Source organism: Cydia strobilella, chromosome 1 (genome assembly GCF_947568885.1).
Source record: "Cydia strobilella chromosome 1, ilCydStro3.1, whole genome shotgun sequence".
Taxonomy (NCBI): domain Eukaryota; kingdom Metazoa; phylum Arthropoda; class Insecta; order Lepidoptera; family Tortricidae; genus Cydia; species Cydia strobilella.
The window spans coordinates 73,023-96,543 of NC_086041.1; the positions used below are offsets into that span (position 1 = coordinate 73,023).

Genomic DNA, 23,521 nt, shown 5'->3' on the forward strand with positions numbered 1-23,521 from the left:
TGAGGGTCGTGATCGTGACTACTTTAAGTCGCTCTATGTTGTGGGTGTTTTTTATCCTGGCCAATTTTTAGGTAGGTAGCAGGAGTCAGGCCTACGCCAAACTTCTTGTTGAAAATGAGTAGGTATGTTGATGGTAGTAGGTTTACTATTGTACTCAGACATTGCCTACAAACTTATACCTACGGTGCAGATTTTGGGAGTTTGGTGCTTTAAGAAAGCTTTGATCGATGAACAAGCTTTACCTTTGACAGCGCTCTTGAAGCGGCGCAGGCTTCGGCCAGGCGGCGCGCAGTGTTCGAAGTGCATCGCGCACGCAGCACGAATGAAGCGGAGTCGCGTCCGCTGCCGCCAAGGAAACTGCCTGCTACAACAGCCAGATCGGGCTACATTCCTTTACCTTTGACAGTCGTGTGTGGTGTCCGAGCGTTCTTGTAGCGGTGCGGGCGTCGGCCAGGCGGCGCGCAGTGTTCGAAGTGCAGCGCGCACGCAGCACGATGAAGCGGAGTCGCGTTCGCTGCCGCCAAGGAAACTGCCTGCAACCACAGTCAGATCCAGTTACACTCTGCTAATATATGGGGTTCGTCTGAAGAAGCTATAACTCTGCACCGACTTTGACGTGACAACGTGTGGAAATACCAAAATGACGTTTATATGGGCCTACTCATAGTAGGTACATAATTTGATATTTGTGGTGACATTTCCACACTGTCGCTGTGAAGATGCAGAGCTAGCTTGGACCGACTCTACCGAAAACATCGAGTTGTAGCAGACACATTACTCCAGGATCCGTGTTCATATAACTTTACTAAATCCTACTCCGTGACTAAATCAATGTTACTGCTGGGGCCTTATTCGATAAGGGAAAACTGAGGTGTCCCATTTTGATGTCCACACTTCACTATAGACGCGCTTTGAAAAACTAAAGAACAGCGGGCGGTATCTTTGTACGTGAACAAGCTACAATGGTCATCAATTATTGCAAAGAACTCAAAACTTATAGTTAAATACTCTTCGGCTTCTGAAACTACTAATTTAGGGGTACCTCAAGGTAGTGTACTGGGGCCTCTTTTATTCTTAGTGTAGATATGTTAACGAGTTTCCTAAAATTGTTGACGAGTTGAGCGTGCTGTTCGCGGATGATTCCAATATACTTTTTTCAGGGGATATACACAATATACCTCATATGGAACAAAATATTAATTCAACCCAAAAATAGATTGGCTTCACTCACTAAATCTTAAAGTCAACTTAAATAAAACTAAATATATCCAGTTTAGTAATTATAAAACAACTCCCATCGAATTAAGTATTACAGAAGGAGAAACGACAATAAAATAACTTAGTAATATACGTGTCTTGGGTGTTACTATTGATACTTTTCTTAAACTGGAAAGAGCATATTGCTCGAATTAATAATTTAATTTCTAGCCAATATTATGCTTTGTCAATTTTATCGGGCACTTGCTCCGAAATGATTGTTAGATATTCTTACAATGGATATGTTTTTCCACCGCTGATCTACGGAATTATTTTTTGAGGAAATTCTGTGGATGTTCAAAGTACTTTACTTTTACAAAAGAGATGCCGTACACTGTACTATGTACCGTATGAATACTGAGGAATCTCTTCGGAATGTATTGAAAAGACAAACGGATACTCACTCTTACGGGTATTATATTTCGCTAAAAAGTCTTCATATAAGATATAAGAGACAATCTAAGAGAAAAGTACAAGTATAACCTCTTAGGTAATAATTATGTCCAAAGGCAAATAACAAATTGTACTACAAAAACGCCTTCTTTATTACTTCTATACGTGTATGTAAGGCCCTACTTAAGATTAAAATGTTAAATGATAAAAAAATTAAGTTCCAGTTAAAACGGTTTCTTACAGAAAATGTATTTATAGTATAAATTAATTTTTCGAAACGATGGAAACAGCGAGTGATGTATTAGACGCTAAGATTAGATGTTATAATGTACATTATTTCTAAAATAACTTTATCATCATCAACATAAGTAACACTAATACCCAAGATGGAGAATAGATTACTTACAGACTAGTCACCAGCAAGGATGTTAATAAGGAAACTTGTTAAGATGTGACTATATTAGTAAACCACATCGGATAGCGACCGAAACGTAAACAATGAGTCAACTTTCCACCGGCGAGCGAGGAACAATGCACTAATTACCGACAATCAAAACCACACACTGACCACTGGTAGGCTTTATTACTTAGTAATAAAGTATACAATGTGTCAGTTAAGAGTGAAACGATCTCACTTCATTACGCACGGGCGTTACTCCCTCATTACACGCCATACATGCAATTAGGACGAGCGCGGCTATCGCATGCGTGCTAGTGCTAGCTAAATACTAACACGATTAGCGTAATGACAGCCGCATAGTAATACCGATTAAACAAGGAATTATAGACATAGACATAATTTATTGGTAATAAGGTATTACAGGTCACAATTTTTTGTTACTTATTTCTACACATCTTTTAATTATATGACAAATAAATATATTTTTTTATTAAACAATTCAATATTACACGTTACTATTATTTATAATCTATTATACATATTACACTATTAACTATTCTTTATAATCTATAAATTCTTTAAAATTATAAAAGCTTTGCTTATAAGTAGGAAACAAATCAAATTATTTCATTAAAATATTTTAATGTAGAAACACTATTGTATTTATAAATTATAAACATTTCAGGTTATAATACATGGAAATCATTATAAAGTATCTACTTTTCCCTCTTTTTCTGGTAACAAATATCTGGGAGACCGAGCTTTGCTCGGAAAACATACAAAAAGATAAGACCTAGCTAGATCGATTTTTCGCCCCTGAAAACCCCCATATAGCCCTATGGTTGACTGGTAGAGAATGCCTATAATGGCATTAAGTCCGCCTGTTGTACACTTTTTATGTGCAATAAAGTTTAAAATAATAATAATAAATATAGCAAATTTAATCGAAATCTATATATACAAGGATTGCTCGTTTAAATAAGGGTATAAATTAAAACACTATCCATGCAGTGTAATAACCCAGATCATTAGTTTGGCGCTATTAGGAAAAAATCTCAGTATTGAACGTTAATAAGTAATAAGAATAATAAAAACTTTTTAGTATTCAGTTTATATACAATTTAATTGTTAACACCCTGATACTCTTGCATCTTTTTTTTTTCATTATTGTTGTTATTGTTTTTGTTCTAGTTTGCGCAAATAGCTCTGTTTTACTCTGTAGAAACTTTATTAAACATGATGTTAAAATATTTTCATTAAGGAAACTGTAAGTCTAGCTTTAAGAAAATTTCCAGTGTTATGTATAACTATAGAAGACTGTTTGTTTCTTAAATAAATAAATAAATAAATAAATAAATAAATAAATATTGGTAGAGTCACAATTTTCCTGCAGTCCCAGTTCAATCACTAGGTTGACTCTGGTTGACTCATAGTAGGAACTTAATGCTATTAAATTTCTATGTTGGATAGTTGGATGAGTAAGAGCCTTTTCAAATTGTCCCATCCGATATCGGATGTAGGATCCTACATCCGCGTATTATAGTCAGGCCGAGGGGGCGCCATCTTTAGCGGTCACGCACACTACAATAAACTTTATGCCTACAAATACGCACACAAATAAATATTTTAATAACAAAACTTCCGTGAGACAAACAAATATTATCGGTCCGACAGCTGACGGGGGGCTTCGACATGGCTGAATTTAACTAAAGCGTCCTTCCGATATCGGATGTCGGAAGGCCTATGACAAAAACAGCTGCAGGAGAGTGCCAATGGCCTTAAGTGCGGCTTTTTTCGTTATTTATCGTTTTGTAATAATAATGATTTATTAAATGCATACATAAATACAGAGAAACACATATATCTTACAATTTACTTCCTTCCGACATCCGATATCGGATCGGACGATGTGAAATTCAGGGACCGGCCCGCTATCCCTTATCGGGGTTTTATAAGGGTATTGCATAAGGCTTAACTCACCATACCCTTTGCGTAATCGGTAGCCCAAATACCCTTACAAAACCCTTATCATCCGCTCACCAACACCTTGCATATTGCTTATAAGGGTTAGCCTTATAAAGAAGGGCTTCCCTTTTAGCATATAAGCGTGCTAATTTAAGTCGTCTACCTTGTTCATAAAGTACACATTACTTCGAATCCGAGCGATCGTTGGCGGCGACGGCGGCGTTCTTTGACTAGGCACGTATTTTCTTTTCTTTTCATACACTACCATAGATATATACTAATCCTGCCTCTTTCACGCAAAGGGAAACCTTTATAAAAAGCGCTTAAAGATAAGGGTAACCCTTATTAAGAGCTAGCCTTATTTTTGGTTAGCTTTTCGGTAAGGGTTAGTCAAAAGTAAGGGTATGAATGGGCTTGCAGTTCAAAAGGGAAAGTCTTTCAATGTGTTAGCCGTGTTTAAGTGTCGCCAATTGAAAGGGTTTTATCGCGGAAAGGGTTGTCCGGTCCCTGTGTGAAAACGCTCTAACAGTACATCACGTAGCTGTAACCTGTAATAGTAAGGTACCTACATCAAAAGCTTCCTCTGTATAGGGTAAGTAGCTTCGTAAATTATTCGTAAGCTGTTCGAAAGTGCTTGTTGCTAAGCTTGCTTGAATGAATTATTCCTTGCTTTTTACTTTACTTACAGACTCCTGTAACAACTACTTATGCGTAATCTAAACCTAAAAATAAACTAGGCCCACTAGGCCTACTTATTTAACTATTTTGATAGTTTAATGAATTTCAAGACTAAGTCAGACAAACATGCGGTGCCGATGACACACGCTGCAGTCACATTTATAGCCACATGGAGCATTTGCGAACGCAATTCATAATAAGCCTTATTATTGTGCGATAAAGCCCAAGTTAAAAAAATTCAAAACTAAACTCGGCGAAACACTTCAGTCGGCGAAAATAGCAGTCCCCTCGACGTTAACACATGCAGAGATGCATAACTCGTGTAAACGAGGCGTCGGCGCAGCGCAAAAAGACAACACTGGGGATTCCTCTAGCTTCCTGAGCATATGAGAGTCGTGAACCGAGACGAACCATTATTCCCCGATTACGCAAAGTGATTACAGATTTGTGTCAGTTAAGACTGGTTTTGAAAAGCTTGACCACGAGACGATGTGAATGCACGTCTCGACACTCTCGACGGCAACGAGCTAATCCTTAAATAAACATGTCCAGCCCAATGCGGAGCGGGGTCGGCGACCGGCATCGATCGAGGGCCATGGGCGGCCAACAGAACAGCTTATCGTTTGGCGTGTGAACGGTGCCACACTGACGCCCAGCTGGATGGTTTACGACTGCTATGGATTACTTGATACTTCAGCTGCAAAACGCACAACAGTCATTTATGAACAGGCCAAGGTTTCCGATCATGGGTGGTAGTTGAAGAAATATGCTGAGGAATGTTGTATGCCTGTGCTCTGTATCTTTCAAGAACTTCAGAGACATCGCTAGACTACAAATGTAGAGACGAGAGTTCGCTGTGGCTATTTCGAGGTGTGATTGCTGTGGTTTTCCAAAAATATTTCTTACATCTGGCTCTTTTTAAATCGATTTGAGACCCTTAGTATAGTAGGTATTATACATATATAAAAGATCATCCTAATTTTGTTTTGATGCAAAAAAAAACCCCGCCGATCACTAAGGTTGCCTTTCCACTGACACGGAGATGAGAGGAGACGTGCGGCATTTTACAGTGCAATAGCAATAGCACTATAAAATGACTAAACATTCGCTCGTTCAAACAAAACATATATAATATTTACACATTCAAAACAAAAGGATAAGTACCAAAAGTACTTCCACTAAGTACAAAAAGTACAGTCAGAGATAAAAGCTTGTACCTCGTACCAAAAATGAAATTTTTGTCAAAAACTTTTAAAACGAAAAATTAAACTGTTCAGGAATATTGTTTGTATCAGTAATTTATAAAGGCCTTGACGAGTACAGATCGGTGTGCCTTTGTGCTACTTGGGCCGTTCCCACGGATGTTTTTCATCGTTGACAGTTAACATTACAATGACTTTAAATATGTGTACTTGTAAAAAAAGGTAATAAATTAGTAGAGCCATGGTTACCTTTAAACGGGTACTTGTTACAGAACCAGTCCAGAGACTGCGTGAGCTCCTCAATGGGTTGAAATTTACGACGCGTCAGAAACAATGGCAGATAAAAAGCATTTTTTTTTTTATCTACATATTTAAAAGGAGCCTTTATCACTAAGACATGTCGGCTCCGTTGGGCCTCTACATTACAGTTTCAATAAGTGTTAGTATACATCAAAAAAACTGTACACGAATTTCGCAGTTTTAGACAGGGGTTCCGCCAATATCGTGTGAAAAACCCCAATGTCAGTTACTGCATAACCCCTAGCTTCAAATAGTTGCGCCCTCTTGTCTCGAGTCCGAACACATTCCATTAGGAAGTGCTGTACATCCTCGACAGAGTCGCAAATATCGAAGTTGGGCGACTCTGCTTTCCTCATCAGATGAGCAAACATATTCAATGGAATGTGACCGGACCGAAGCCTGTGAGCACGTACAATTTTCGCCCGGTTCAAGTCAGCCACTTCCCACCAGGGTATCCGAGGAGGCTGACATTGAATGATCTTGTACCAGATTCCTTTCTCTTGCGATCTATCATCAAAGAACTCCTTCCAGTGACTATATTACCGACTTCATATTCTTCTTTTGACTATATTCTTCTTTTATCGACTTCCATAATTTATTAAATAAAAAGTCGGCCCTTTCACCGCTTGTAAGTACAGCAAAACTACAAAAAAACTTGGGTAACTATATTTACCTAACGCATAAACATAAAACACGTCGTTGCATGACTTTGCCAAGCATCCTGAATTGCCAAGTCATTATATGTATTAAAAAATAAAGATATCTAATATTGATACGATTTTAACATCCCCTGGCACTGACTAAAATACCGACTGGGTTTCACATTACATCTCAAAACTTTTTTGTAGTAGAAGAATTGCGTTGCGAGACTTGCATCTTTTTACATGTAACGTTTTTGATGGGATTTTATTTTCACGGCAACGTGCAACGGTTTAATTAGTGCGTTGTGCACGCCCGAACTGCTCTGAGGAATTGCATGGTGCATTAATTAGTGCATTACATTACTCGGTACAGCGAAGTTGTAGTTGTAGGGAAACATTGTTTGAAAACATCGAGTATGTGCGCCTTGTTCCGAGGATTGCGTGGTGGGAGTAATTGAGATGTGTTTTGTTTGAAAACATCTACTAAGCCAAAGATGTATTGTATGGAAACATTGATTATACACGCATGCAGGCGCACGTGCTCGCGTGCGACGGTTGTGGTTTTAATATTTAAAATGCGAGGTGTGCGAACGAGTTAGGGGTTGGCTATGGGCCAAAAGTAAAAAGTTTCAGTAAAGAAGGCGAAAAAGGTTTACAAACTATCCCTAAAACAATTTGGTTGGCTAATGTTTTAAGGCTCCCATTTCCCATCCCATCTAAATGTGTTAAGTAAGGAATGGTGTCCATAATTATGCAATAGAGGTACTTATATAGACTGTATTTTATAACTGGTTGTACAAGGTTAATTCTGTTCAGCGGGGGCAGCATGGTTGCATTTTTATCACCTGTCACTATGCCTGTCACTTTTGCACTTACATACTTGTTAGAACGTGAAAGGCATGGTGACAGGCGATAAAACTGCGTCCGTGATTAGCCCGCTGCGCTGTTCACATAAGTAGTCGTAAGCCAATAGATTATTTTCAGTATTTCGTCGCCAAACTACCTTTACCTATAGGTACTTTGGTCTACCTATTGTCCTTTTTGTTCCCATTTTACACTTAAGTTTCATAGCAGAGGCGATTTAGCGGCTACATACATGTGCCTTGATACTTACATCTAAAATTTCGGTTCTAAAAAAGACAATAGAGAACCTAAATCCTCGTAAGACCCATAATTCCCACAAAGGCTAATGCGATATAGCAGCGGTCGGCAACCTTTTAGCAGCCAAGGGCCACGTAGTAGTTTACGAAGTTGAAGCGGGCCGCACTTTTTTAGGGTTCCGTACCCAAAGGGTAAAAACGGGACCCTATTACTAAGACTCCGCTGTCCGTCTGCCACCAGGCTGTATCACATGAACCGTGAAAGCTAGACAGTTGAAATTTTCACAGATGATGTATTTCTGTTGTCGCTATAACAACAAATACTAAAAAGTACGGAACCCTCGGTGTTCGACTCCGACTCGCACTTAGCCGGTTTTTTAATATTTCGTCTTTTTTTATCAGACATTGTCGTTTGTCAATACAATCATATTACATACATAGTCTGTCAAAGGACTGTCTCATTTAAAACATAGACAGAGAGAATCATACTACATTTGTCTTACACTAGTACTAGCACCCAAAATAATAGGATGATTATAGTTTTTTTTTGTTCTTATTTACTGACAATTTGGTTTGACCAACTATAAATAGCCAGGGAGGCTCGCGGGCCGCCTGTTGCCGACCGCTGCTATATAGGGCTCACAAAAGCCCCTATCATCCGGGGACCAGTTTGCCGCGACCTCTGTCTCGTCACGACGCGCGCGGCCTCCACACACACCACAGACCACACAGCCGGCCGCCGCCCCCCGGCCCGGCTGCGCGCGCGCCGCCCTTTCCGCGGGCGTCGAGGCCGTCGAGGGCAACTCGCGATTCAACGACCCAGCTGTTCCGGGCTCGCTCGATTACGATTATTTGACTTTGTGACTGCTTTTTATTTAAAGTTAACATACACTACACATTTTTTTATTTCGCAAGTTTTATACTTATATATCTGCTAAGAAACTCTTTCAATCACAATAGAAGAAATCCCAAGATTTTTATTTCCTTTACCATTTTTCATAGACTTTGTATGACGGATACGGAATGTGTATAGAAGACGAAAAATATAAGGACATTTTGGGACATTTTTTAATTCCTATTTAGATCGAAAGAGCTCGTGATTCTGAATAGAAATAACATAAAAATTCCCAATTCCAAAAAAAATGTAGTACCTATACCTAAGTGTAACTTCAATTAAATTGGCCCGACAGAATTTCACTTTAAGAAAATTGATATTTTGAGAGTCAGAACGTGACTAAAACGAGTTGTAGTTGCAATCGTTGCGGATAAGACGATGACGCTGTTAAAATATATCAGTTTTGAATACCACGCCTCTCATTGCGGCATAGTGCGTGAGGCCATTTTTGGCCATGTTTAAAGGGCTCTAGCGCCTTAAAAAACAAAAATATCAAAAAAAGCAAAACATTCCGACACAGATATTGACAATAATAATCTGTGTTGAGAAAATCATTCCTCTAGCTTCAAAAACCACGGAGGAAACAGTCGAGTACGTTTGTATGGAGAAATGACCACTCCTGTTGTTGGCTCTTAATTATAGCTTTTCAAAAGAAGACATGTCTATGTGAAGCAATTAAAGTATCCTCTAATACTGATAGTGGTACACAAATTACACAATATACACATGTTGGAAACCGTTACATAAAATCAGTACAACATTTGAAACTTGTAACACAATTAGCGTCTCTATCTCTATTAGTAAAGCTATTAACTTCTCAATAATTGCCAGAAACTAGATTTTGTAAACTGACCCCTAAAACTACTGCAGCCTCGGGACTTTTGAGTCATCAAAATCCATCGTACTGATTGGCTTTATAAAATACATTTTTAATTACACGCGGAAATTGCCAAAACTCGCGACCTAAATGTCTTATAACGTTATGAACTTCAAATACAAGTGAGCAAGAAAAATGAGTTTGAATGAGTGAGAAAAGAAACAGGATCTTCTTTCATAGGATCCCTTCATACGCTATAAGTCTTCAGGATTCATGAGCTAAAGGCCATCACACACAAAACTACCGGTAGGTAGTTCCCAAGGTCGCGACAATGTTGACCCAAATTGGTAACACGACCCTCCGCGATATCGTCGCTACATTCGGCACTCTTCACTGACCATTAGTACGCCTTATATCGTCGGATTAAGGTTTAAGAAGTGTCAGTGCAGTGTCGACGGATTGTACAAGCTGTTAATACGAGGTGGTTAATGGGGCGCCCCGCACGCCGCACCGCCGCACCTTACCCTCGCGCCGCAGCACGCGACTGGCGAAGATCAGATAATAAATAAATAAAAATAAAAAAGCCTTTTATTTCTTACAACTACATCAGATTTACATAACTAAAATTCGTATTACTAAATTTTATCTTATGATTTACATTTATAATTAAGTTATTTGCGATTATAAAAAAGTGCTTAATCTGCAAGAACCCCTCCGCAGGTGAAGGCCTCCTCCAAAGATGCCCAGTTTGCTCTATCCTGGGCAATTTTCATCCAGTTTGGACCAGCTATTTTATTTATCTCGTCCGCCCATCTCGTTGGTGGTCTTCCAATACCGCGTTTCCCACTTGGGCCTTTCCACGATGTCACTCTTATGGTCCATCGGTCGTCTGTCAGTCGTGCTACATGTCCGGCCCATTTCCACTTTAGTTTTTGGGCATATTTTAGAGCATCAATAGCTTTCCAGGGTTCAGATACTGACCACAAAGTAACCTTCTAGCTTTCCAGGGTTTATAAATACGAGTAGCAATCCTATTGTACAATCACTACATAGTATAAAACAAAGTCGCTTTCTGCTGTCTGTCCGTCCGTCTGTCCCTATGTATGCGTAGATCTTTAAAACTATGCAAAGGATTTTGATGCGGTTTTTTTTAATAGATATAGTGATAGAGGAAGGTTTATATTATATGTATAATTTGTAAAGGTTTTGCTTAAATTAGTTGAACTACCCTTGCGAAGCCGGGGCGGGTCGTTAGTCTTCTTTATAAAACACTAGCGACCCGCCCCGGCTTCGCACGGGTGCAATGATGATGTATTATACATATAAACCTTTCTCTTGAATCACTCTATCTATTCCGCATAATACGCATAAACCGCATCAAAATCCGTTGCGTAGTTTAATAGTTTTAAAGATCTAAGCATTAGGGACAGACAGACAGCAGGAAGCGACTTTGTTTTATACTATGTAGTGATACCCACTTACCCCTTCTTAGATATGCCATAATTAGGCATGTCTTTAAAATTGTTCAATTTACCATAGAAATACCAAGAAAGGAGTCAACAAGTTTTTAAAGGGTCAGCAAGTGTGACGTCTGGACTCTGGAGTGGCAGCCGTCCATAGTCTATGGTCCCTGTGATACGATAAATGCAATAACCCCTCATTCTTGCGCGTCGGCTGCGTTCGCTTTCAACGTTACCATAATACAAAAGGTAATCACGGTCTATATCCCGGTCAATATAAGTCAAATGCAATAATTGTCCAACATTATTAACTTGTCCTTATCCCCTCCATTTGTTTTAAATTACAGCTATTTCCATTTAACCAATTAATGTTGTACCTTAAGTGGCAGCAATTATGCATTTTCCTTGATTTAAATTGGGAGGTACTTCATCAAATAATCGCTATTTAATTAAAGACTGAGAATTATATGAATCACCCAAGTTATAGAATTAAACACAAAGAAAAATCTAAATAAATACTGTCAGATGAAGATACGATGTTTTATTAGTGGGATGCACATTATCCGGCATATAAAACCGTGTAAATGTAAGTTTTTCAATATAATGAAAACGTTTTACAATAGTGAGATGCATTGCACATCAGCGGTTACTGTGCAATGTGCAAATGTAAGTTTATAGAATGAACACACGAACAGACGGACTTGGCTGCGGAACTCAAAAATATGAATGCCCATTTCTGTTTCTGAAAATTGAGGACACTGGAGCTCGTGATATGTCTTAATTAATCTGCAACTCCTTAACTATGAGGAACAAAAAACCTGCATCTGTTTATTACCCACGCCATGTGTGTAAGCATGTGAGCTAAGCGTAGGGCCCACAAATCGTACAAATGTGAACATTCGAGCGCAGACTGTGTTTATGAATAAATTGCTTATAAAGTGTCAGTCTTGTAAGTCTTGATACGGAGTAATGGCTGCCGCGATTACGCGGCGGAAACTTCCTGCCGGAGTTCAAAACGTGTGAGTATATGGTGTATGTCGGTCCTAATACGTACAACCATAATAACAACCATAAATGTTATTCGAAGGCGCATTCAAACTTTTATCGTATTTTCACGCAATCAATTCCAAGATGAAACTGGTTTTCCAATGTTAGTTAGCGGAAGTCGCACTCGCAGTACGTACAGTACGCGTCACAGGACTCACAGGGTTTGCCAGTAGGCGCCTACGAGCCCCACCCACCCGCCACCTGAATCCGAATCCCCTCCCATTGGCCAGCATCTCGGCATAGGAACAGCCAACCCCACACGGCCTTGAACACTAGGACTGCATGTCAACCCTACCTCAGAACAAGGAGTGGAAATGCGTTATGAGGAGCTTTTTGCGCCTGAGTTCCAGAGAGTCCAGATCAACAATGCCCAAGATAAAGCGGGAAGGGTAGAGAAAGAGATAGTAGCCAAACTTCTTTTTATAGGCAAACCTGGCAAATTTGCGCTGCACTCTTTCAAGCATAAGCGTATACTTTGCCTCATGCGGATCCCACACGATAGCTCCATACTCCAACCAAATCCGAACATAAGCAAAGTAGAGCGCCTACGCTGGCCTAAGACTTATAAATTGGGCAGCTGTTCTAATGATGAAACCTAAAGTTTTGCACGAGTTTTATAAGTCACAGTTACCTATAAATTTAGTGTTCTGTTGCCGGGTCACGAAGCAATCATTTATTAAACGTTAATTGTTATCAGATTGTCTGTAACAGGCCAGATATACTGATAGCCTGTGTAACTAAAAGCACTATGAATTGCCGCCCGTAGAAGCCCTGTGTGACGCATTCTCGGTATACTCACAGCAAACTACACTTTACAATTATCCATATTAGGCCTTATTTGGTTGCAATAAAGTCTACTTAAGGTCAGTTAACTGTGTCGGAGGTAATCACTACAATATCACCGTAATCCCGCGGCTGATATCCTACATTACCACCATTTATAACTTCCATTACCAGTATTACATTAATTCCATTAGCTTATCGGCACTCACGTCCACGCAGGAAATTTTTGGCAGATGATCGAGCGTTTTTTTCCGTTAATTCGCACTCTTCAATAACATCAATCTGAAAGTTACCTACTGTCAGAAGAGTACCATGGCTAATTTTTTTGACAAGCAGAAACGTCTGTGAACGATGCTATCAAGTCTCAAGGCAGTAATTTTTCCACTTTTAAATTTATTCCAAGCTTAGTACCATAATTTCCGAAAGTTAACTTAAGTATTTTTCTGTGATTTAAAATTTAGTAATTTAAACTACCCGTGGCTATTTTTTATGATATAGGAAGCAAATGAACAGACGGATCGGCTTCAGTACTATTATATCCTTATTCCTATATTCCAGTCTCTGTCTTCCCTTTTATTAGTTTACCCACTACGCACTTCCACGCACTATTCCACGCATTATTTATTACAATGTATTAAATAGTACGCATATTAATATTTAAAATTAAGGTGAAAAGGGGGGTGGAATTTATTATGGAAGTGGGATATGGAAGTAAGCCAATAGATATTCGTGATAGGTTATAGATTTTTATATGCTGGTTTTGTCAGGGTTCCGTACCCAAAGGGTAAAAACGGGACCCTATTACTAAGACTCCGCTGTGCATCTTGTCCGTCTGTCTGTCACCAAGCTGTATCTCATGAATCGTGATAGGTAGACAGTAGAAATTTTCACAGATGATGTATTTCTGTTGCCGCTATAACCACAAATACTAAAAACAGTTTTTTTTTAAAGTGGGGCTCCCATACAAAAAACGTGATTTTTTGCCTTGTTTTGCGTAACGGTACGGAACCCTTCGTGCACGAGTCCGACTCGCACTTGGCCGGTTTTATAGTATAATTAGAGGAAAACAAGTCTTCGTTCTAGAATCTAGACCTATGACCGCATGGGCGTTGGAAAATCCTGGCATGGACGGCTATGCATATGGTTTTTTTCTGCGTGGGTGGAGCAAATATTTACAAGTATATCAACGCCGACCTTCCATGTGAGGCCTGAAGCGTATATTGGTAACTATATATAGGTATCGTACAAGTTCTTAAACATATCGAATATGATAAAGGCTGACTCACGCTAGAACGTCCGGGCCCGGGCCGAGGCTTCCGATCCGATACTTCGTTTTCTATGACGGTGATCGGTGAACTCGTGACGCTTTCTATAGAAAGGTCTAGTCTGAAGTGTTGGATGCCTCGGCCTGGACCCGAACCATTCTTTAAGTCATCCTTGACGATGGGAGGAGTAACATTATTTAACAGAGCACGTAGATGGTAGAAGAGTGAGTCCGCTTACCAAGGTATATCAAAACCCGTATAGATATCTCCATTTATGTCACTCTGACAATGTTCGTATTTCGATGCTCGCAATGTCTTCTTATAAATCTTCAAAACATTAGTGAAATATTTGTCTATGCAGCGAAAAACGATTTCCTATTTCATTTTCGATTTCCGCGGTTTGCTAATGCTAACAAAGCACCCGTTAGTTTCTAGTTACATAAAGGGCGTTTTGCATACCTTTATACCTATTCATACCTATTTACAAGGTGGTATGGTAATGGGAAAACCAGGGATAACATTACTATACCAAGGGTGAACGTTCCCAAGGCGTACTTTTATGTTAATGCTGGTTGATTAATTTAATTACAGGTTAATATTGAAATTCTACGCATAAAAATGTGGTATGTAGGTCAGAATTGTAACAACACGCAGAAATACGTGACATTACCTAAATCCAAATCACTGTCGATACGAATGTCAGCAAAAAAGGCCTACCTAATACCTAGTTAACTTAAATGCTCGTTAATTAACTCTCGGTCACGTGTTTAAGCAATCAAGCACTCAATAACCGATTCAGAGTTTAATAATGACTGCTTGAGTATGCTTGAGTGATGCCCTTAACAGAATAGGTACCTAGATACCTACTCTTTAAGCAGTTTCAGCACACAAAACAGTCAAACTGTTTTTTCTTTTGTGTGTTTCAGCGCGCACCCTAAAACCATGAGCACCATTGCTGGTGGCGTTGTGAAAAATCAATAGCTTTTCCGGGCGTTACAATATAAACCTTTCTTTCTGCCAATTACTTATTAAAACCTGACGCTATCCACCAAGACCCACCTGTTATCTCTGCAGGCACCGGCAACTTCACTGACGTGACGTTTCGGATGCAGGAAGTAAATCCGCGTCAAACTGTCGACTAAATCCCGCCGGCACTTTACCACGGAATCTTCACACAACTTGGAACTATTCCAGGACGCGCTAATTCAGAGAAACACTATGCAGTGTATTTGCGTGAATTTGACGCCAGTTCAGCCCGAGTAGAGCTCTAACTGGGTACGTGCGGCGCGATCGGCGGCCGGCGGGGACTGACTGACTGCTGCCACACTTATTGACAACAAAGCTTGCCGACCACTTCAAGGTGGACCAGTATAATTCTCTGATGCATATACAGTTCATTCAGGTCAAATAACACTAGACATCTGCTCAGTCAGAAGTGTAAATTTGTGAATGATTAGGGTCGTCTCGCCGTCGGCCTTCGCGCGGAGCTGCGGCCTGCGGGTCGCCATAGGATGACACATTAGGGTCGCGATCTACATTTTTTTCCGCGAAAGTTTGGCAACTTGATCTTTGGGTCACCGACGACTGTGTTCTGTTATTTATTAGCTGACATCACGGCGACAGATCCTAAACTTGCTCGCATAGCTATTACTGCTATTAGGACCGGTAATATGATGCGATAATTTGTATACTGCAAGAATTACCTGCCAAGGTTCTCGAGGGACTGCAGGGTTCGTCATAAAAGGAGTGCACAAGCATCACAACGCGCATGTGACACTTCTAGAGTTGCAGACGTCTGAGACGTCAATGAGTCCACCGTGAATCGGTTACCATGGTAACTATTTGTAACATGAATATACGGTATTCAAGGAGGTCACTCTACATATTATTCAACGCGGCGCCAAACATAATGATAACGAGCCAGTACATGAGCAGAGCTTTGAGTAATAAAGGGTCTCATTTACTACTTAACTGTACACTGTATTACCGTACGAGTGCGATGTTCAATTCAAGGGCGACTATTTCATCAATTTCGAATCATTATTGCCCGAAAGGCACCAAACGTGATAGAGAAATTAGCGATAATTATGTCGTGATCTTGCTGTAGGTAATTATAATTGAAGACGGAAGCGGAACGGCGCAGGGCCGTCGGCTCGCGTCAGATCGGATGTCGGTTTAATTGATCGGAGCTCAATCTGTATTAGTCAGATGTGACTGTATTTTAATGGCATGATTCTCGGACACAATTATACATACATTGCAGGGTTTCTCATAAGCGGAGTCCGCGAATTCTCAAAGGGTTCGACAGTGTTTGTAAAGAATTCCCGACATTGACAGTTAACGAGTGACTAACTGAAAGTTACGCGTTGAAATAAAAAAGTGAAAGACAGAAACCTTGAAATAGAGGTTTGCGATTGTGTAGGAAACTTGATATTCCAAGGGTTCGTGGCCCGTGGGGTTATGTTTAATAAAAACCCTAGCTTGGCGTAAGAAAATTGCATGACAAATACATTCGTACCTAAGCAAATTGAAAATAAAATAAAAACGATTTGGAATGAATACGATTTGTATGAATGTTTAGATACAATTATGCCGCGCCGTGAAACTGGCGCCGCGTTTCAACAACAAACTTTCATCTTTTTATGTGTTTCTTCAGAATTAATACGACTCAACATCATCAGTTAAGTCTGGTCTGAATGCTACGTCAAATTTGGTTAAATCAACAAGCACGAACATGCCGCAGTCCGGAATAGAACAGCTAGCGGGTTCGGTTGGCGTTAAAATAGTTGTGACCCTCGTGATCCTCGTGCGCGGCTCTCGGCAGACAGGTGATAGGAGGAATTGCTATTAAATATATAACCGGCTACTCGTAAGTAAGTAGGAGAAAAAAAGTGTCCTAAAATTTCCTTACATTTGTCGTTCCTTCCATTCCGTTGCTGACATGCAAGCATGAAAGATCGTAAGGGATTGGGAATAAAAACTATAGGCGGGACACTTTATTTCCTATTTGGTCCGAAAGAGTTCGTCAAAAAAGTGTAGTGTACAACTTTGAATAAAATTGCCTATAGTGTGCTCATGAACTGCACTCGACACATGTGTATATGAGGACATATGATTTATATTTTAAGTGCGTAGGCACTACAGTAAAAGTAATAAATTGATTCGGATGAGATATTACGAGTATGAGACGCAATCTACGTAATAGCTGCCCGAGACGCCGCGGCGGCGCCTGAGAGAGGCTCTACTTTATATGCGGCTCTACCCCCATATAATTTGGGCTGTAGGCTATTTGTCTACGTTGCTCGTCTGGAATGTCTAGACTGTCCAATGTATCATGGATCTATCTGTCTCTACTACCATAGAGTAACTTATACTAGAGCGGTACTGTCATAGTAAATTTTGTAACCCCAGTAAATTCACTGCCATCTGTCGACACACTTTAAAACTAAAAATTAAGATTTATAAAAATACGATAAAATGTATTTAAATATAGATAAATGATTTTTTTTATATGCATTAATTATTTTTATGATTTTGACCCATGTTCTTTCACTGATATGCGTTAAAATTGTTAAATAACAAACGAAACAGTCAACGCCATCTATACGACAGTGGGCCAAAACTAGTGGCGCCCTCTGAACGAGAATCAAATTTTCTTGATTTTCGAGGCACGTTTTTTCCTTAGACTGTAAACATCTATTACGGAGTTATATCTATCTTTGCTACTACCTAGGCATTCTAGACTGTCTATTTAGGGTATCTACTCGTATCCTTTATAATTTCAGGATTTTCTACGCAGCACAGAACTTGGCACCCATATAGATAATAATAGATATCAATTCTGGCGAGTCAACAACGACACATATTCTTAATATTGAACTTGGCTCTCATTTCCTATTTATGTTTTGGTTGGGATAAATAGTTACCATAACAAGAATGATTAAATACGTGCCAATAAATATTAGTATATCGGTTTGATGAACTTGAAATGGTGATGCTGCTAGCCGGATTGGAACCGAAGGTGATTCAGATGATAATAATGAGTTCCCATTCCTGAACTTTCTGGAGGAAACGCCCATATTTAATGTTCGCGCTCGATGTCAAATATGTGTCAATTTTCACGCCACGTCGGAACCGCTGCAGAGAATGTGATGTCAAAGTGTCTGGTTACAAACGGGTCGCATTATGCAAGAATCCGCGACGTGCGCGTCTGTGTGTCATGTGTGTGTACACACCACACAAGTAACACGAGAACCGGCCCTTTGTGGGGAGTCGGTCAGCGGAGCGCCTGCGCCTGAGCTGACCCGTGGTCCCGGAGATTCGGAACAGAACTCAAAACTTTCTATGTATTTCTAAACATTATAGATACTATATAAAAAAAAAAAAAAGATACCTTGTCTGTGTATGATAAGGATCCTGAGCGAATTTTTAGGCCGTGAACCGTGAAAACGTGATTTTAAGGGTTCCGTAACCCAAAAGGTAAAAACGGGACCCTATTACTAAGACTCCTCTGTCCCCGTCTCTGTCTCTGTCTGCCCGTCTGTCCGTCTGTCCGTCTGTCACCAGTGTCCATCTCTAGTGAAAACGCTGCCTTAAGCCGCTACTGTGATGACTTCCGTGCTCATGTCCTACTCGAACTTGGCCGTTATTTATTTACCATCATCACGTACGTAATAATGTACATCAAAAATGAACACAACGACTTTCAAACGTGACAGTAAAAATGTGTTGTAACCGAACATTAAAACAACGAGATATCTAACGTAGTAGGTACACTCGATAACGCGGCATTTGCAAAATTTAAAATTTACGACACAAAGAGATAATTATGCATTATTTTATGAGCATTGCGATTATAAATGTTTGCCAAAAGATAACGCCGCGTTGTTGCATAATACTTTTACTCACACAGTAAGTTGACATCATAATATCGCAACGAATATTAAGGTATTCTAAATATCTAAACACACCAAGCTTGTGGCCAGGTAATTCAAGTCATAATCGTGCTCGTCTTTTCACATTTAAATTTCAGATTGAATAAGCCTTTGGTCCGGTTGAAGCAGAAGGTAAACTGAGTCCACCTACAGCGTCAGCAGATTGTATCGCAAGATAACCACCTGTCTATAGAAAGTGACGCTGCACACAGCGTATAGGCCTTAAGGTTACAACTCACCTTTGATACTCCTCTGTATAAGATGCGTGAGGCTGCGTCGCAGAGCGCTGGTGCGCACACGCAACCGGGGCTTCTGCACGCCGCCGCTAAGCGCACGCTTTAACACTCGCGCCGGCGTCCGCCGCGACAACAGACTCGGCGCTTCTTCTACCACGTCCCACTTCTCTATAGGATCCAGCGATTCCACGGCTGGAGTTATCTCTTGGTTCTCCTCAGGCTCACACACAGGTAGCTCGATAGGTGGTAGCGAAAAACGCTCGGGTTGGACAACGCGTAGCGGCGGCGGCGCGCGCGGCGTTGGCAGACGCAGCGGTGGTAGTAACGCATGGTACGGTACCATACGGCGCGGATAGTCACGAGAGCTCGCGCTTGAAGGGAACCAGGTATCATTTGAAAAGAGAGACGAAGATAAATCGGGCCGCGGCTCAGCGCTGAATCCAGAAACGTAAACCGATGGTGTCGGTGACGCTGGGGCCCAGAGTGAGTCCCACGTGGGCGCCATGTTGGCTTGCCCGGGAGGAGAGTATTGGAAGCTCGGGGAGGGCGAGTAGGGCTGATAGGGTTGATAGGGCTGGTAGGGCTGGTAGGGCTGGTAGGGCTGGTAGGGCTGGTAGGGCGGATAGGGCGCGGCGCGCGGTGGCTCGGCAGCCACCACGCCGAGCGGCTGCGAGAAGTAGAACAGGCACAGCGGTCGGCCCTGCAAGCAAACGAACAAACAAGTTAGAAACTTATGAATAAATAATCATAATTGGGGCATTTTCCATAAAAAGGGACCTTATTGTCGACACAGCGCCGCGCGGCATTGTATTTATATCGAAGCATCGTTTATAATGGCGTAAGCGCCATCAACAATAAGGTCCCTTTTTATAGGAAATACCACAATTAATTATCTCTGAAATGTAAAAATCTAATTATCTAATCAGTTGCTTGCCGATGGCGCGCTTTCTCGTCAGTTAAACGGATCAAATGTGGTTCAAATTTTAGTACTACTTCTGATTCTATTCCATCGCCATCCATACACATGCTATAGTATCTAGTAAGTCAGCTCCCCGGGAAATCTTAATTTTAAAAGATCTTTGTAATCCTAGTTTCTAAAACTTAACTAGCGTTAGGTCTTAGAAAACTTAGAAAACGTTTCAATAAAGTATCTGCAAACGGAATACAACCTACAAACAATAATTACAAACCTTTAAAACATCATCAGTGGAGGTGGAGGCATCAGATCTACCATTCATCGTGCCAACACCAGAACCCCACCGTCCCACCTCAAACTTCGCCCACAAGGCCCGCAGGCGCGGATATCGGAAGCGCCTGCTATAATATCATAGCGACGCGCGCCGAGACCACTTTGCGCGACACTTCACACTCGGCTTTATAAAATTTTCACAGTTCAGTTCAATACACTACACTGTTGTCACTATTTAAATCGTTCACGAGCACCATAGGTTGGATGGAAAGAGCTGAGTCAGTACACAAGGTTTTGTTAACAATAAGTTTCGTGAAGCGACCCGCGGGCCGCGAACTCGGCAGCGACTGTTTGACGCGGCGCGAATCGGTCCAACCAGGGATTTCTCTTTGATATCGATAAGATTTCATTGCTTTGAATTGAGTAAATGTTATTATTTGTGTACTTGCACTCAAAGAGCATATAATCACTACGTTCTACGTTCTTGCTTGCACTGATATACAACAACATTTCTGACAGTGGCATCCTGACAGCCAAATAACAGATAGGTACAAATACACCATGGAATCACTGACTTTTCAGCATTCTTTATAATCTGACTAATATGGTTACTTATTCAAAATTTTCAGGCGTTTTGTGCATTGTAAAATTGTGTGTTGTCTGTTATTGTTTTATTAAAATAATTAACTTGCACTTTTATAGGAAAAACCGGCCAAGTGCGAGTCGGACTCGCCCACCGAGGGTTCCGTACTTTTTAGTATTTGTTGTTATAGTGGCAACAGAAATACATCATCTGAAAACTTCAACTGTCTAGCTATCACGGTTCGTGAGATACAGCCTGGTGACAGACAGACGGACAGACGGACAGCGGAGTCTTAGTAATAGGGTCCCGTTTTTACCCTTTGGGTACGGAACCCTAATAAAAACTGTACCGCCCATAGATAAAGCTTGTCAGTTTTGTGACATTGACAACAACGACAGATCGTTTCCGCGGTGTAGTCAAATAGGATTTCACTGTGCTATTTTCAACTAGTTTTCGTTCTGTCGCAACACCGAACATTAAAAGCGAAGTGTGTATTGTGTTAAAATAGAAGCATCGACAGCCCGGGTGCTGCACTAGCGTCCCCGGGTGCCAGGCACGGCTGGCGCAGGCCCGAGGTCCCATCCCAGCGCAGCACGCAAGACCGTGCAGCCCGCCGCGCCCGCCATTCATATAGCCAGACAATTCACTTAGCGCTCCTGAACTTGCAGGTAAGTAAACAAACACTAATCACAACACTACCTATACATTGTTGTATTATTTACTCAGTACCACAAGGTTTTCTGAAAACTTCTGATAAGAAGTAACTAACCTAATCTAACCATGATTGTTTAGTTCAGAGTTTAGACCAAACAAGCATTCTAAGCTAAAATTCAACCGTGTTAGTGGTTTTGAGTTATTCTACCGTCTAGTTTAAAAGAACATAACGTTATTGTGTTTCACGGGATGCAGCTGGTATTTCCCGAAAGTCGTAAGTTCTGATGAGTCGGGATCACGCAACAGAAATCGGGTCAGGTCAGTAGTCGTGTCTCCATCGCAGGCAACTTGAACGCTCAAATGTACCAATGTAACTTGGTCTCGGTGATCGTAATAACTACGCAAACGGGCCATTTTTATACTGATTCGAGTTTGTTTTTAAGCCGTTTGTGTTGGTATTAATGGCAACAGGACGCATTGAACCAGCGCTGCCAGGACGACCCCGGCCATATCTACATACGAATCTTCGAAAAGCAATAATGTTGACATAACTTGCACAAGTTATGCATCAGATGATCGTTTCCAACTTTCGCCGCAGGGCGGGGGCGATGTACGCGCAGCCGGAGGCTCATCTCACTCCCACGTACTGTCACTTTCTTTTCTACATTTCCGGACTGATTTGATTTGTCACTACTTACGTGGTCACGGGCAGGGAGTATCTGCCGGTGACCGCGAACTAAAATCAGGGGGGTGTCACTGCGCAGTTTAGGTATATTTGGCCGGCGCACCGCCCGAGAAGGTGTATGGCAGTGGGCTGCCGCTCGGCTCGCACGATAGTCGTGTCACGTGGCGCTCGCGCAAAATTGTAAATACGCAATGGCTTCGAAACCTAAATCGCGATCTAATCTGTATAAAAGATAATGTTCTGTTTACGGATGTCTGAATAAACGGAAGAACAAGGAAGCAGAAAAAACTTTTTTTTAAATTCCGGACTATATTGACCGACATATTTTCAAAGGAATAAGTACTTCTAAGGATCCCTTATAAGGATAAATCCGCCTTTGTACATTGTATATATTTTTGTTCTTTTATTGTGTTTGTAATCTGTCTTATGTACAATAAAGTGTTTAAATACATACAGTATACTTCTGTGGCATACCTACTTCCGTGAGAATCCGACATACTATCTCCGGCTAAAAATTTTATGTTTACAGAATCAACGTTTGTAATTCCTACATATTTATCTTAAAAATAATAAATCAGTAGGTATAAGTACAAAAACTTGTCAAGTGACAACCCCGTGCCGACACTCGCAGCTCGGTCATAAAACTGCGGCGCGCAAAGAAGATACACGGTTCGTGCGCGGTTATAAGTTTCAATTTTGCTTGCAGGCGGCGAGTGTAGGTATAATTTTATACCTAAATCTGGCTTTTGTGAAGGAGTGAATTTTCTGTACGGTAGTACTATTCGTTATTCTGTGGTTTTGTTATGAAGGACTAAACGCAACCTAACTACGTAGTACCAATTACTAGTACCTATACGTAGACGTACAGTAAAACTTAGAGTGGATGGTGGTCGGAGTTAGCGTGAATTCTTAAAAATAATATTTCACGGTTTACCCAGTTGTTTTCTTCCCATTTTAGAATACACATTCTCGTTTGAGCCTTTCAGGAGGTCAAGGGTCGCTCTCAGGGAATGAGAATAAAATCTCTTATTGCGAAT

General features: G+C 40.8%; 2 protein-coding genes across 3 annotated transcripts in view; both read right to left on the minus strand.

The window, feature by feature from the left end:
* Window positions 1–15,500, minus strand: part of LOC134748018 (mediator of RNA polymerase II transcription subunit 1.1-like) — a 29,959-nt gene extending 14,459 nt beyond the window's left edge. The window contains exons 1-2 of one of the 2 annotated variants that reach the window (XM_063682815.1): window positions 15,263–15,500; window positions 398–533 (exon numbers count right to left, since the gene is read on the minus strand). The gene's annotated coding sequence lies outside the window, so the exon portion shown is untranslated. The remainder of the gene's footprint in view (window positions 1–397; window positions 534–15,262) is intronic. The other variant, XM_063682766.1, reaches the window with a different exon arrangement.
* Window positions 394–20,629, minus strand: LOC134747991 (uncharacterized). The gene is made up of 3 exons (XM_063682688.1): window positions 20,564–20,629; window positions 19,377–20,073; window positions 394–533 (listed from the first exon to the last, which is right to left on the minus strand). Exons 1-3 carry the CDS (start codon window positions 20,609–20,611, stop codon window positions 394–396), a joined length of 885 nt encoding a protein of 294 aa, XP_063538758.1. The 5' UTR covers window positions 20,612–20,629.
* Window positions 20,630–23,521: the final 2,892 nt, after the last annotated feature.